This window comes from Saccopteryx leptura, chromosome 7 (assembly GCF_036850995.1).
Source record: "Saccopteryx leptura isolate mSacLep1 chromosome 7, mSacLep1_pri_phased_curated, whole genome shotgun sequence".
In the NCBI taxonomy this organism is placed as follows: domain Eukaryota; kingdom Metazoa; phylum Chordata; class Mammalia; order Chiroptera; family Emballonuridae; genus Saccopteryx; species Saccopteryx leptura.
The window spans coordinates 57,090,326-57,105,756 of record NC_089509.1 but is presented as its reverse complement, the minus strand read 5'-3'; the positions used below and the strand labels follow the sequence as shown (position 1 = coordinate 57,105,756).

The 15,431-nt window shown below is 40.7% G+C and overlaps 1 protein-coding gene across 1 annotated transcript in view; it reads right to left on the bottom strand.

The window, feature by feature from the left end:
• The window catches only part of GORASP2 (golgi reassembly stacking protein 2), a 36,594-nt gene extending 21,495 nt beyond the window's left edge, over positions 1 to 15,099 (bottom strand). The window contains exons 1-3 of the mRNA XM_066346594.1: positions 14,892 to 15,099; positions 1,954 to 2,034; positions 534 to 737 (exon numbers count right to left, since the gene is read on the bottom strand). Coding sequence (XP_066202691.1) covers positions 534 to 737; positions 1,954 to 2,034; positions 14,892 to 14,954 — 348 coding nt within the window. The 5' untranslated portion in view covers positions 14,955 to 15,099. The remainder of the gene's footprint in view (positions 1 to 533; positions 738 to 1,953; positions 2,035 to 14,891) is intronic.
• Between the last annotated feature and the right edge of the window lie 332 nt (positions 15,100 to 15,431).

The following is a 15,431-nucleotide window of genomic DNA, read 5'->3' as shown; positions in this document are numbered from 1 at the left end:
ATGTGCTCGACCAGGATCCACCTGGCACGCCCACCAGGGGGCGATGCTCCGCTGCAATTGGAGCCACTCCTCCACCTGAGGTGGAGGCCATGGAGCCATCCTCAGCGCCCGGGCCAACTTTGCTCCACCGAAGCCTCAGCTTGGGGGTGGGGGGTGGGAGAGACAGAGAGAAAGGAGAGGGGGAAGGGTGGAGCAGATGGACACTTCTCCTGTGTGCCCTGGCTGGGAATCGAACCCGGGACTTCCACACACTGGGCTGATGCTCTACTGCTGAGCCAACTGGCCAGTGCCTACCCTGCTTTTTTTTTAAAAAAGATTTTACTTATCCATTTTTACTGGAAGAGAGAGAGGAAAGAGATAGAACAGGAGGAGGAGCAGGAAGCATCAACTCCCATATGTGCCTTGACCAGGCAAGCCCAGGGTCTTGAACCGGCAACCTCAGCATTCCAGGTCAGCACTTTATCCACTGTGCCACCACAGGTCAGGCTACACTGCTTCTTAAAGTACAGGTAACACTTACAGTTGATACCTACCAACACATGCCAAACGTTTTCATTCGCCCCATCGAAGCTGCAGAAACGAATGCTCACGCCCAGCAAGCCCTGGCCACCCCACATGTTACTTGGGGTGACTGAGGTCTCTCGCAGCTCCAGGGTTTTACTACTGTAGATAAGCATTTTTACAGGCTTTTCAACATTTGCTTTCAGTAGATCCTTAAGAGTATCATTGTCTTTATTCTGTGAACACATAAAATTATTTTTCTTAATAAATATTTAATGTTTAATTGTCTTAGCTTAAGCATCTATGGCCCTCTTAAAGTAATATTATAAATCAACACAAACTATTCAAAGGGCAAGGTTTCATTAGCATTCAAATGTTCCTCCAAGTAAAAGAATGTTAAGGAGTTAAGCATAACTCTTATGTTAGCAACAACTTCTGACTTTTTTCTAATACCTGACTACAGATTATGGAATTTGCAACCCAAGATGAACCAAAGTGATCTAGGGCCTCAATGATAAAAAAACAAAATACGCTGTAAGAAGTCATATTACTAATAGGATTGGTATGACTTTGGTTTAAAAATATAAAACATTTGCTGGCACTGAAGTTTAATTTTGGATTCTACTCCTAAATATATACTTTATTTATTAGGAAGTGGCAGGAAAAGAAAATGGAAGCAGTATGTTAAATATTTCATTACATAAATAAATAAAGGCCATTATGTAGGAGATGTTGATAAGTAATAAACAAAAACTTAACACTGCTGTGAAAAAAATAAGACAACAAAGTACTGATTGATAGCCTTTATCAGAAGAAATTCCTTTGCTGAAATTATTAATTTCTTCCTACAGGACTTTACTACAGGTAAACTGAAAGCAACTTATAGATTTTATCTGTTGATTTTTAGAGAGAGGGGAGAGAGAGGTAGAGAGAAAGGGGGACGAAGTGGGAAGCAACTCATAGTTGCTTCTCCTATGTGCTTTGACAGGGCAAGCCCAGGGCCTTGAGCTGGCGGCCTCAGAGTTCTAGGCGGACTCTTTATCCACTGCACCACCACAGGTCAGGCTGAGAGCAACTAATAAGAAGTGGTTTTACTTCTGCACTTTTGGAACACATCTCTCTCTCTCTGGTTCTAGTAACATTACTTATATACACAAGAAAACTGACAAGTTATTTGAGAGTCTTTACTAATGCATTTGTCAATAATCTACAAAAATCTGTATCCAGTGATTTTACTCCCCTAAAATAATCACTCGAGTGTGAGGTATATATAGTATTTGATATTTCACATTTTCATATGTTTACTAACACATAATTATTTTTATAAACTGGTATCAGACTTTATAATGTTTGTAACTAATGAATAAATATCCATCCCAGATACTCTGAAAAATTCCATTTTAAAAAGATTACAAAATACTACAGACAAAAATATAAAGAAATCGAACTTACTAATCTCGAACCATTAATAGAAACAATAAAATCAAAGAAAGGCTCCAGCCCAGCTCTATGGCCTGGGGAATTTTCTTGTACCTGTAAAAACAAAAATGCCAATATAAAAAATGCAAAGCTTGATTAAAAATTTCAAGTACAATTTTAATACCCATCTCTTCTTTATTTCACAGGTGAAGAAACCATCCTGTGACTCCCCTGTGGTCCCACAGCTGGCTAGGGATGTCGGCGAAACTCAAAAATACATTTTACAACTACCAGTCCAGCAAGGAGGCTGCTGGAAAGAAAGCGTGAAGCCAGATTTATAGAGGACTTTAAATGGAAGACTAAGGTTATTTAGCTTCTCAACAACTCAAATGTTTTAACATCCCAACTTTGAAACGAATTAAAATGAACTATTATACTTTCTAAAACTGCAATAAAAATTAGTAACTAGTCATAATGGTAATATGACAAAAAAGCACAAAGTTAATGCAATCCACTTTGCATTTCTCTAAAATATTTTCATAATGTTTTAAGAAATTTTTATTCTGCTTGATGTTATTAAATATTGTCAAAACTAACTTATGATAACAAAGTTTGCATCAATATTTGCAGGTTGATTTTCTCTAACAAGTCCAAAGAATTCTAATAGTCAATTATGAACTATTCAAATAATAGATACACACATTCATCTGTACATAAATCTGTAGCTATTTACACAATAACAAATAGTTTTAATACTTTCAAAATGGAACCCAGATTGTTCCCAGAATATGTCCCTCTAATACCTGACTTCTTGGATTAATGATACTAATCTTGAATTAATGTTACCTTTTATTTATTTATTTATTTTTACTTATTTTTTGGTATTTTTCTGAAGTGAGAAGTGGGGAGGCAGAGAGACAGACTCCCGCATGTGCCCGATCAGGATCCACCCGGCATGCCCACCAGGGGGCAATGCTCTGCTCATCTGGGCTGTTGCTCCTTTTCAACCAGAGCCATTCTAGCACCTGAGGTGCAGGCCCTGGAGCCATCCTCAGTGCCAGGGAACACTTTTGCTCCAACAGAGCCTTGGCTGTGGGAAGGGAAGAGAGACAGAAAGGAGAGGGGGAGGGGTGGAGAAGCAGATGGGCGCTTTTCCTGTGTGCCCTGGCCGGGAATGGAACCTGGGACTTCCACATGCCGGGCCGATGCTTTACCCCTGAGCCAACTGGCCAGGGCTAACTTTTATTTATTTAAAGCCAAATTATACTATCATTGCCTCTGAAGAAATAAAACAACATTTTTTTCCATTTGTCACAATCAAGAATAGTTGTCCATGATAAAGGTGTTTCAATGTTTACCTCAGTAAAACTGATTTTGCTTTATGCAAATTTTCCTGCAAATGTGGAACTAAATTGTTGTGTAAATTAAACAAGTTAAATTATCAAAGAGATTTAAAAGTGTTAGTTTTAAGAAAAATAATCAATTTATACTTGTTTAGTTTCTGTATACTCAAGTTTTCTTAAATGGGGGCTATATTCTACATACAGGGTATAACAAAAGTAGGTTTACATTTGTGAGAGTTTATTCTTGTATTATTATTTATTAATTACTGCATGTTTTTCCATAAGAACTGTAATTCTACTTTGGCACCACCCTGTATTTATTACCAAGCAAAATATCTAGAACCCAAAATAGCAGACAGATATCTCCTCAAATGGCAACTCTGAAAAGAAAATGGTCTCTGCATGGAGCTATTATGGGAAGAAAAGTGAGGTCAAGTCACAGCTAGCTGGAAAAGAGTCACAGATCTATTAGGTGTGAAATGCCTGTCCATTAGGTTCTTATCATTAGGTGTCAAATACTGCAGGTGTAAAGAGGATAATTAGCATAACCCTAGGAACTCTCTCAGCGTGAAGTTGCTCACTTAATAGGGTCCACATCTAATTCTATTTTATCTACAAACCAACTTGCCCATTGGTCAATTTCACACTTCTCCACTGAGGCTACCAAAAGTTTACGTTCTAGTTAAAAAGGGCTAAAGACTGCTTTTTGTAATGTCATTACGAACTTAGAAATTGATCTCACACAGATTCTTATCATGCCAGCCTCCAAGTATAAAGTTTTACCATCATTTGTTTGAATGCAAAGTCACCAATACTAGTAGACATATTTCTTTTCCATAACTCAAAAAAGATTCAATAACTAACTTTGAATTCTAAAATAAATAATATTTCTCTATTTTTCTATTTTTATTTACTGCAAACATTGATCTACTGTTTCTAATGAATCCTGAAATGAATTTCTTTCCTAAATTTATATATACCATTAGTACCAGCACAATTTCAGCAATTAGGTATCTTGATTACTGATAGGAGAGAGAGCCCTAGGAAATGCTCTTTGACCCTAATACATTTAAAGAAAATTTCCTATATTTCATACTATGGAAAGTAAGATCTACACAACACAGTAAATTAAACAGTTTCTCTGGCAATATTATCTGTTGATAAGAATCTCTTTGGCCTCTAATCTCTCAAATATCTGATTACCACTTCAATACTTTCTGTCCCCTATGAGATCTCATTGTTGATTCATCATGTTTCCTTCAAACCATCTTAATTAAACACACACACATACAGCTTTGTAGGCCACTTAGCATTTATTATTAGGTTAAATACAGAAACTTTTACCAGATTCAGCCTAAATTTGTGGACAGACCTAACAGCTCTATATTGGTTGATTTCCAGTGAAGCACTGTCTCTTCTGGGATTAAAAGTATAATAGCACTTTATTATACTAGATTTGGGTCATTTTACATGAATCTCTCTCTTTTATATCTTGACTTGGAGGAGAGAGGGGCAGCAAGGTTGAAGGGAAGAAGTGAGAGCAAGGTGGGAGAGGTATTCTCCCTATGGCATTGATCCCTTCATTTACTTATATACTTCCAGCTGAGAAATACAGAACTGCTACCTTAAAGTAGCAAAGGAAACCATTGATTACTTTCAGAACATAGATATTATCAGACTAGATGTTTTATAAGGTGATATACAAAGATACACTTGCCCAAGTTTCTAGCTGGTATGTGAATTATTTTCCTTAGATTTTCTAACTATAGAGATATTTCCATTGACTCAGTGGAATGTGTCTTCTCTGTATTAACTATTACTGCACCACCAATTCCTTCTCCACACATAAAAGGTAGGTAAGTCCCTTTGAATGACTTTCTGTCTACACCATCATCTCTCCAGCTCTCAATTTAATGTTAACACTGTCAGTGATGCACTATTTTTAAAAACAGTAGAGATGTTAAATAAGACTAAAAAAATAAATTCAATCCAAGTAACAACTTAAATGAGAATTCATTTCAATTATACACATGAAGCCTCATGTTACATGTGTGTGGCTAACTAATCAAAACAATAGGAAAAGATTCAGAAATGCAATGTAACAAACTAAATCCTTCAGAGTTATTAAATGGCACTTTTAGAATCAGGGAGCTCTTCCACAAATGAAAAGGGCCAGTTTCCCCATTTGTGACTTGACACAAATGTGTAGTAAATAATTTTGCAGTAGATGAGAAAAGTACAAGCCTCCTTACTAAGACATCTCCTCATGTGTTCTACCAAAGCATTCTCCTGACACTGAACCCAGGATGTAACTTGTAGCATGTCAAGCAATTTGAAATAAGATCCTAATAGTAACTAAAAGGAAATAAAACCCCATCATTACACAGCAGCTATCTAGAAAAGATCCATATATTGTACAATGTGGAAAGTGAAGTCTGCTCCAAAAGAAGCAAAAACTCTTGACAAGCTGTCATTTTATACTATTTAAAAACCATTAGTTATTTGTTTCTTAGGAAAAGAAAACTTGCTGTGTGACCTTGGGCAATCTCTCTCTTTTTTTTTTTTAGCTATAAAGTAAGGAGGCTGACTAGATAGCCTCTAAGATTTAATGACTCACCATGGAATAAGTCTAACTGTTGCTAAGTCATCTACAGATTCTACAGTGTAAATCAAACCCAACAAATCATTTTAATAACACAAACACTTTTAGTCATTCTCATTAATGTGTTTAGTCACACTAGCAAAACAATGTAAAGGACACTGGTACAGTTTTTAAAAAGCAGACATAAGATTTTCTTAAAAATTAGAAGCCACATTTATAAAATCAGTGGGTCAGCTCTGATCTAAAACTTATGTTTTAAACAGCAGTAAAGTACAGTGTTAGGTACATGGACAAATAGTAGCTACTGAATGATTGGTTAAATGGAGATATTACTTGAAATGTTTACAAGTATATTTTAACTAGTATTGCCACTACACTAGTGGTTCTCAATGTGTGATACAATAATACAAATGTTAACAATAAAGGCATCAACTAATACTCATGTCTTTATCACATCCAGATCCTATGTTAAGTGCTATACATTGAATATCTCACTTAATCCTCAGCATAACCACCAAGGTGAGCAGCATTGTTTTAATAAAGACATTTAATGTGTTCAATTTTCTCCAAAACATTTTCATATACAGTATCTAATGTGTTTTTAGTTAAAAAAAAAAAAAAAAAGGGTGGAAGAGGCACTACTATTTTCCCACTTTTGAGGTAAAAAGAACAAAGTTCAGGCCCTGGCCGGTTGGCTCAGCGGTAGAGCGTCGGCCTAGCGTGCGGAGGACCCGGGTTCGATTCCCGGCCAGGGCACACAAGGAGAAGCGCCCATTTGCTTCTCCACCCCTCCGCCGCGCCTTCCTCTCTGTCTCTCTCTTCCCCTCCCGCAGCCAAGGCTCCATTGGAGCAAAAGATGGCCCGGGCGCTGGGGATGGCTTCTTGGCCTTTGCCCCAGGCGCTAGAGTGGCTCTGGTCGAGGCAGAGCGACCCCCCAGAGGGGCAAGAGCATCGCCCCCTGGTGGGCAGAGCGTCGCCCCTGGTGGGCGTGCCGGGTGGATCCCGGTTGGGCGCATGCGGGAGTCTGTCTGACTGTCTCTCCCTGTTTCCAGCTTCAGAAAAATGCAAAAAAAAAAAAAAAAAAAAAAAAAAAAAAGAACAAAGTTCAAAGGCTCACTCAACGTCATCTGGCAAGTTCCTCTTCTCAAAAAATAAAAAAGCAGGCTGGACCTGTGGGGCACAGTGCATAAAGCATTGACCTGGAATGCTGAGGTCACTGGCTCAAATCCCTGGGCTTGCCCAGTCAAGGCACATAAGGGAAGCAACTAGTATGATTGATGCCTCCCGCTCCTCTCCCCTACATCCCTCCTCTCTCTCCTCTCTCTAGAATCAATTAAAAAGAAAAGGTTCACACAAAGAAACCCAATGAGGTGATGGAGCTGACACTAGAATCCAATGATTCCAAGGCTGGAGGCTGGTCTCCTGTGGCCTACTCTGATCAGTCTCTCAATGACATGTCCAAAAAATGACAAAGTTCTTGCCTGACCAGGTGGTGGCGCAGTGTGTAGAGCGTTGACCTGGGACACTGAGGACCCACGTTTGAAACTCCAACATCACTGGCTTGAGCGCAGAATCACCAACTTGAGCATGGGATCATACACACGACCCCATGGTTGCTGGCTTGAGCCTAAAGGTTGCTGGCTTGAGCAAGGGGTCACTGGCTCAGCTGCCCCCCCCACTCCTGTCAAGGCACATATATTCTAGAAAGCAATCAATGAACAACTAAGTGCCACAACGAGTTGATGCTTTCTATCTCTCTCCTTTCCTGTCTCTGTTCCTCTCTCCCTCGCTAAAAAAAAAAAATAGTTTATTATTGCTTATAATGTGCTTAAATGAGCTCTCACTGGTGCTTAAAAAACAAACAAAACAAAACCCCTCATCCTCATTCTCTTCATGCTGCAGTAGATTATTCACAATGCCAAGAGGGCTCTGCAGTCTCCCAAACTAACAACTTTGGTTTTGCATACGTTGCTTGAAAAAAAAATCATCTTACTTGATCATCACAAATCCCAAGGCAATCCACAGATTCCAAAGTCTATGTCAAAACTTCATAAATAAGTATTTTCTAGTTTAGATTAACTAATAATAGCAAATCAATCAAAATAATATTATTCTTTCAGGAGAATATTAAAGCCAGCAAAATAAATGTACTGTTAGCAGTTATTTGAAGTTTAAGTCTTATGAAAATTTCAGGGGCATTATTAAAAAACCGAGTCACGTCTGACCAAGAAGGCAGAGCCAGTGCAGAGCACTCTACCTCTTACTGACCAGAGACAGAAACCATCAGCTACCAACAACAAATCTTGCCAAATGAGGATCTTGAAGCGAGTCTATACATTAAAACACACTTCATCACAAAAATAGGAAAGTTATATAATCAATATGTTCAAGGCAATTGTTTATTTTCTATGGTATTTACAATTTCTAAGTGTGTCCTAAGGTTCACAAACATTGTATTTCATGGCATTAATATAGTGAAATATTCTAGGGGTGATAAACGGTGACGGATGAAGACCTGACTTGGTGGGGTCTGTGAACACACAAAATGGTGTAGAGATGTGTTGGGCACCTACCCTCTGTGTAATTATGTTAACCAGTGTCACCCCAATAAAATTAAAAAATAAATAAACTGAAATATTCTGATTCCTACATTTAAAAGCAATTTCAAAGAATGTTTATTAGTTAAATTTTGTAGCATTTTTTAGAAGAGATTAATTTTGGGAGCAGGTCAGAATTTTTATGTGGTATTTATAAAGCTAATTTCAATTATAACTTTGTATTTGGAAAATGTAATTAGAAAAAATCAAAATAACTTAGCCCTGGCGGTTGGCTCAGTGGTAGAGCGTCGGCCTGGCGTGCAGGGGGTCCCGGGTTCGATTCCCGGCCAGGGCACACAGGAGAAGCGCCCATCTGCTTCTCCACCCCTCCCCCTCTCCTTCCTCTCTGTCTCTCTCTTCCCCTCCTGCAGCCGAGGCTCCATTGGAGCAAAGATGGCCCGGGCGCTGGGGATGGCTCCTTGGCCTCTGCCCCAGGCGCTAGAGTGGCTCTGGTTGCAACAGAGGGACGCCTCAGAGGGGCAGAGCGTCGCCCCCTGGTGGGCGTGCCGGGTGGATCCCGGTCGGGCGCATGTGGGAGTCTGACTGTCTCTCCCCGTTTCCAGCTTCGGAAAAATACAAAAAAAAAAAAAAAATCAAAATAACTTGTTTTCTTTATTATACCCACTGATTTCAGAATGAGTGAGAAGGGGTAGTAGTGAAATTTTTATTTGTCAAACATGGGCATGAGTTTTAAAAAGTTTGAGAAACTGTTAGAAAAAAATTATGACTATCATATTGGGAATTCACTTTCTCAAAATAAATACTAAGTTGAAATGCTATAGCATTTCATGTAAATTATTGAGGCATCATTTAAAAAGAACAGATTCAATATACAACTACATTATAATTATACATATATTAAAAAAAGAGCAGACTCATATAATAGTAGATATGGTAGATATTCTATTTTCCATAGAAATAATTCTAATTACTGTCACTTTCTCCCCTATGGAAAGTACCTAATATTGCCCCGTCTCTAGCAAATGGCTCAGGATAAAGACATGTTATTACACTGAAGACAGCCTCATCTCAAAGTCCTTTCCTTCAAAACATCCATCACCTTGAAATCTCTCTTGGAGGAAATTAGAACATAGGGACATTTTTCCATGTCCCTATGTTGGTGTGAATACTGGTTCCTAAACGTCCTCAGAGATACCTAATCTCAAAAAGTATTATGTGTATGAAATGAATTTGAATATTTTAATGTAGACACAGATCTTAAAATGGGCATCCATAGATACTCCAAAAATGTTATTTTGAAAACGGTCCTCTTTGGTTCACTTGATAATTAATGGAAAATCAAGACAAAAATTCTGTAATCAACACTTGTACTTCAACTGCAGTAACTCACCATAACTTCTAACAAAACTGAGAAGCCCTGGCTAACATTTTTCTTGTCTGGTAGGATTAGAGCGCAGGAATAAAAGTGGTACTCATGGTGAACATGGAATTAGACCCACTGCATAAGGGAATCTGAAATATAATGTTATTTTTTAAAATGATTTTATTTATTGATTTTACAGAAAGAAGGGGGAGAAGGGAGAAGTATCAACTCATAGTTGCTTCACTTTAGTTTTTTATTGATTGCTTGTAGTATGTGCCTTGACTGGCAAGCTCAGGGTTTTTGTACCATTGACCTCAGCATTCCAGGTCAGCACTCTATCCATAGGCCACGCTATCTTATTTTTAAATGAAGGCTTCTGAACAAATTTTAAAATCTTCTATTGGGAGTCTACTTTTTTTCTTCTTCTTTTCCAAGTGGATAGAAAGACAGCCTCCCACATGCGCCCAGACTGGGATCCACCTGGTAATCCCTTGTCTGGGGTCAATGCTCTGCCCATCTGGGGCCATGCTCCCAACTGAGCTATTTTTTAGCACTTAAAGTTGAGGCTCCAAGGAGCCATGCTCAGTGCCTGGGCCAATGCACTTGAACCAACAGCCATGGATGAGGGAGGGGAAGAAGGGAAGAAAGAAGAGAAATAGAGAGGGGTAAGGGAAATAGGGGGAAGAGAGAAAGAGAGAAAGAGAGGAAGAGAGAGGCTGAGAAGCAGATGGTCACTTACTTCTCCTGTGTGCCCTGACTGGGAACTGAACCCAGGACATATGCATGCTAGGCCAACACTCTACCACTGAGCCAACCAGCCAGGGCCCTGATAGTCTACTTTTTAAAAACAAATATTTATAACTGTTTTTATAAACATACAAAATTTCATGATTATTGTAGAAATTTTAGAAAATATACTAAAATTTAAAAGGAATATAAATGTAACCACCCATGAATAGTCCTTTTAATATCCTGACTTATTACCTTTCCATTTTATTTTTCTGGCTGTTCAAATGTACATAGACATACATGGAGAGATATATAGTACTTATCCCCAGAGTCTCTTGGAACACAATTTTCACTGAATGCATATTATTCAAATCTGTGCATAGGCCCTGATTTATTTAACAATTTTTCAGCTGTTAGTTTTTTAGGTTGTAAAGTCAACATCTTACGATAACTTTTGACAGTACTGTACTTGAATATATCTTATCATTCAAAATTTTCGTGAAACATGGCAATGTCTGTCTGGCTCAGGAAAAAAAGCCTAGGAAAAATACTTCAACAGTACTTACCTTTAGATGGTAATTTAGGTTCTTTGTTATACTTTTGGAACTAATACAAATAATAATTAATAAACACATGCCAGTAATCAAAAACCAATGTAGTAATTTACTAAAATGAAAGCCAACATTTATATAATTAGACAATATTAAAATTTAACAATTTAAAGTGAAATCAAAAGGTAGGATTTAAGGTTGTAGATATGTACTTGTAACAGCAAAAGAATTTAAAAATTAAATGTCCAATACCAGAACGAGCTGCTTAACCAAACTATGGTACAAAGACTACTGTGGAGCTAAATGAAACATAAGACAGATCTATGTGCTTTATGGAAAGACGGCCAAGATAGGATATCAGATGAGAAAACCAAAGTGTGTAACAGTCTGTATCATGATTCTAACAGTTACAAAAGAAAATGGGGAGCAGGGGGAGGAAAGTAAAAAGGAGAAGGGTGTATCTAACATTTTTGAAAGGATATCTAAGAAATTATTTATGGTGGTTATTTCTAGCATGGGGAGCCAAGTACTATAAATAAGGATCACAACATGAACATATGCATGAATACATAAAACATAAATAGGAGAGTACACTGCTTATAGCAGAAAATCTGGAAACATTTCAAGGTTGTTTCTAAAGATTATATCTATCTATCTATATATATATATTTTTTTTTTTTTTGAGAGAGAGAGAGAGAGAGAGATAGACAAGGAAGGAGAGAGACAAGAAGCATCAACTCATACTTGCAGCACCCTAGTTGTTCATTGATTGCTTTCTCATATGTGCCTTGACTGGGGGCTACAGCTGAGCCAGTGACCCCTTGCTCAAGCCAGCGACCTTCGGGTTCAAGCCAGCAACCATGGGGTCATGTCTATGATCCCATGCTCAAGCCTGGTGAGCCCTGCTCAAGAAAGATGAGCCCATGCTCAAGCTGGTGACCTAGCAGTTTAGACTTGGGTCCTCAAAGTCCCAGACAATGCTCTATCCACTGCGCCACTGCCTGGTCAGACCTAAAGATTTTTTTAAAAGCAGAATTTAACAAGAAATATGGGGAAATGGAAAAAGTGGAAAGTTCACTCTGAATTGTAGGGATTTTGAAATAACAATAATAAAACATCAGTGAATAAGAATGTCATTATAATTAGTATTTCAAAACCTAGTCATACAAGTTTTAATTACTTGTATTTAATAATAAATACATACAAGTATTTATTAGTAAAAACTTCTTATTTAATCATTCTAGAACTTGTTAAACATGGGTAATTTTATTCCAAGGTCATTCTGCCATATTTACTCTGGTTTACAAGCTCAGTGATCCAGTGGTGAAATATACTGCTGTACATAGTGGTGAAAAGGAAAATATTTTTCTATGTTGGGATTTAACATAGTACTTTCTCCTCTGAAAACAAAGATAAGAAAACCAATTACCGAATCAGGGGCACAGTGGGTGCCCCGATACGTAGATACATTTGAAAGACTCTCCTAAACTAGATGATCATTACTATTTTAAACCTCCCTCTAATAAAACTCAATAGAATTATTTTCTTTTTTGCAACACTTATGCACCAGATGCAGATGGAAAACAAAAGGTTGTTCCTAGTGCTTACAGATTAATAACACATCTGAACTATACAATGTATGAGCACTGATTTACTGAGGTGTACCTATGTAAAAACACATTTCAATTTGTTTTACACGAGATGAAGTCATTAACAGAAGCCACTGAATTGGAGTCTTTTTGACGTGTACAGCTTTCTAGCAGACTTTTTAACATTAACACTGTTCTACTGATTGTATGTATCATAAAAATATCATGGCCCTGGCTGGTTCGCTTAGTCGTAGAGCATCTGCCAGTGTGTGGATGTCCCTGGTTTGATTCCCAGTCAGGGCACACGGGAGAAGCAACTATCTGCTCCACCCTTTCCCCTCCCCTTTTCCTTCCCCTCCCACAGCCATGGCTCAATTGGTTCCAGCCCATGGGCCCAGGAACTCAGGATGGCTTGGTGGAGTCTCCACCTCAGGTGCTAAAAATAGCTCCATCAGCTCCAGACAAGGGTTGCCAGGTGGATCACAGTCAGGGCGCAGGCAGGAGTCTGTCTCTCTATCATCCAGGCATCTCCAAACTACAGCCCGCACGCGGCACCCTGAGGCCATTTATCCGCCCCGTCCGCACTTCCGGAAGGGGCACCTCTTTCATTGGTGGTCAGTGTAGTGGAGCACTGTATGTGGCAGCCCTCCAACGGTCTGAGGGACAGTGAACTGGCCCCCTGTGTAAAGTTTGGGGACCCCTGCTATCGCCCTTCGTCTCACTTAGAAAAAGAAGTAAATAAATAAATAAATAGATAAAAATCTCATGAATCCTTGGGGACTGTAATTAGTCACTGTGAGAATCAGCTGGTAATACTGGATAAAATAGCGGAGACCAGAGAACTCAAAATCAAAGCAGATATTAGAGAGAAAAGTACTGCTACTTAACTTGCACTTCATATCTGGAATCTGACACTTCTTCCATTTCCCTCATCCCAGCCATACTTGGAGGTTGGCTTATAGGAAGGTAATGTGGTTTACTTATAGATTCCCTTTATTCGTTGAGAAAACCCTTTCCAACCAAGAGTGTGGCTTCAAGAAGGATTTAGTACAGTGGAGAGAAACCAGACGTGATAATCAAAACAGTGACTGATCACAGCCTTCTGGCACAGATATTTGAGTACTTTTAGAGTGTGTCTCACCAAAAACATGGGACATAGGCCAATAACTGACTGCAGCATCAGGAAATGCACTTTCTCACTTCAGTGAAAATGCTCTGGCCAGTGAGGAGCTAATATCCAGTGGCGCTTTACTGCATCCTGAAATGGCGCTACAGACTGGGGCCACTCTGTTGACAGTCAATTATGTTACCACACACGCAGGTGTCACCGCACACAACAATGAATGCTACTTTTAAAGACTAGTTCCACGAGGGAAGGACCACCTGCTTTATTCAACCTGGGCTGTCCATAAGTAGGGGTTTAGCTATCTTAGCGTTAGCCTTTTGAGACACTGCTTCTCTGCACCCTGGTGGCTGAGGTTACTTTCCTTCACTTACTTTCATTATATTTTTTAAACGTTCCTCTCCCTTACCTTTTCCACCACTGTGGCTCTCAACCTTAACCTCCACCACACCCTGAGCAGTCGCAGAACAGAACGGAAGTTTCCCCCGGCCAGGAAATGTGGAAGAGGAGGATTGAAAAGGTCAGGAGCAACACAAGAAAGGAAAAACTACTGTCAAACTCAAGGAAATTTAAGTCTGTCAAACCCTCTTCTGGGCCATTTCGTTCTGTTTGCCTAACTGGCCTTTCCGGAATTCAGGCGGCGCCGGGGTAAATGAACACCTGCCGTCGCAGCCCTCGCCTCTCGCTGGCGAATTCCAGGCTTCCTTTTTTCGGGAAAACTCAATAGACACCTTCACCATCACTTCTCTGCAGACTTTGCCCCCAATCCTTTCCTAACTTTGGAATCTAAGAACGAAGGGGGAGGGACCAGAGAAGGCCGTGAGGAGGGAAGGGAGCCAAGCGTGCCCTCTGCCGAAGTCGCCGGGAGCGGTCTGCAGCTCCAGCCCGTCCTCCCAGGGCGGGGGACCCGGGCCCGCGGCGCTCCGGGCAGGCGGGAGGCGGGATGCGAGTGCGTCCCCGCGCCGGCCACGGCCAAAGCAGCGCCCGCGGTCGCCGCTCCTTCGCCGGGTCCGGCCAGGCTGCTTCGGGAAGGGGCCGCACGGGACCTCCGCCTCCCCGAGGCCAGGCCCCTCCTCTAGCCCGCCGCTCCTGGGACGCCGTCGGAGCTCTTACCCGCAGGACGTGGTAGCCTTCCGTACCGCCGCCTGGAATCTCGACGCTCTGCGAAGAGCCCATGGCGGCGGGCTATCTGTGGCCGGATCGGGCTCCGCGCTGTTCCCCGCCCCCCGCTAACCGCCTGCTCTGCTCCTCCGCTTAGCACTTGGGACGTGGCACTCGCTGCCACCGGAGAGCCGGGCCGCACTGCCCGCCGGGAGATGGTCTTCGCCGCAGCCAGGGCCCCTGCGACGCCGCAGACAGCGCCACCTGCCGCCCGTCACGAGAAGCGTCTGAGCGTGCGCGGGGGCGGAGGTCCGAGGGGGAGAATAGGGAGGGGCCTACTCTTGCTCGCGAGAGAGCAGATTACAATTCTGCTTTAGCACCTTGCTACGGGACCCTGGGTAGGACAAAATTTATCTCCAGAAGAATGGTTGTTTGGTTGCAGCTCCCCTGGTGGCCAGAGGCAGGTTAAAAAGGCTACTGGGGAAAGAACAAGGACAGATGCTAGCACGCTATGCGTTCTCGCTATTCTGCGTCTACTTCCGGGTTATAAAG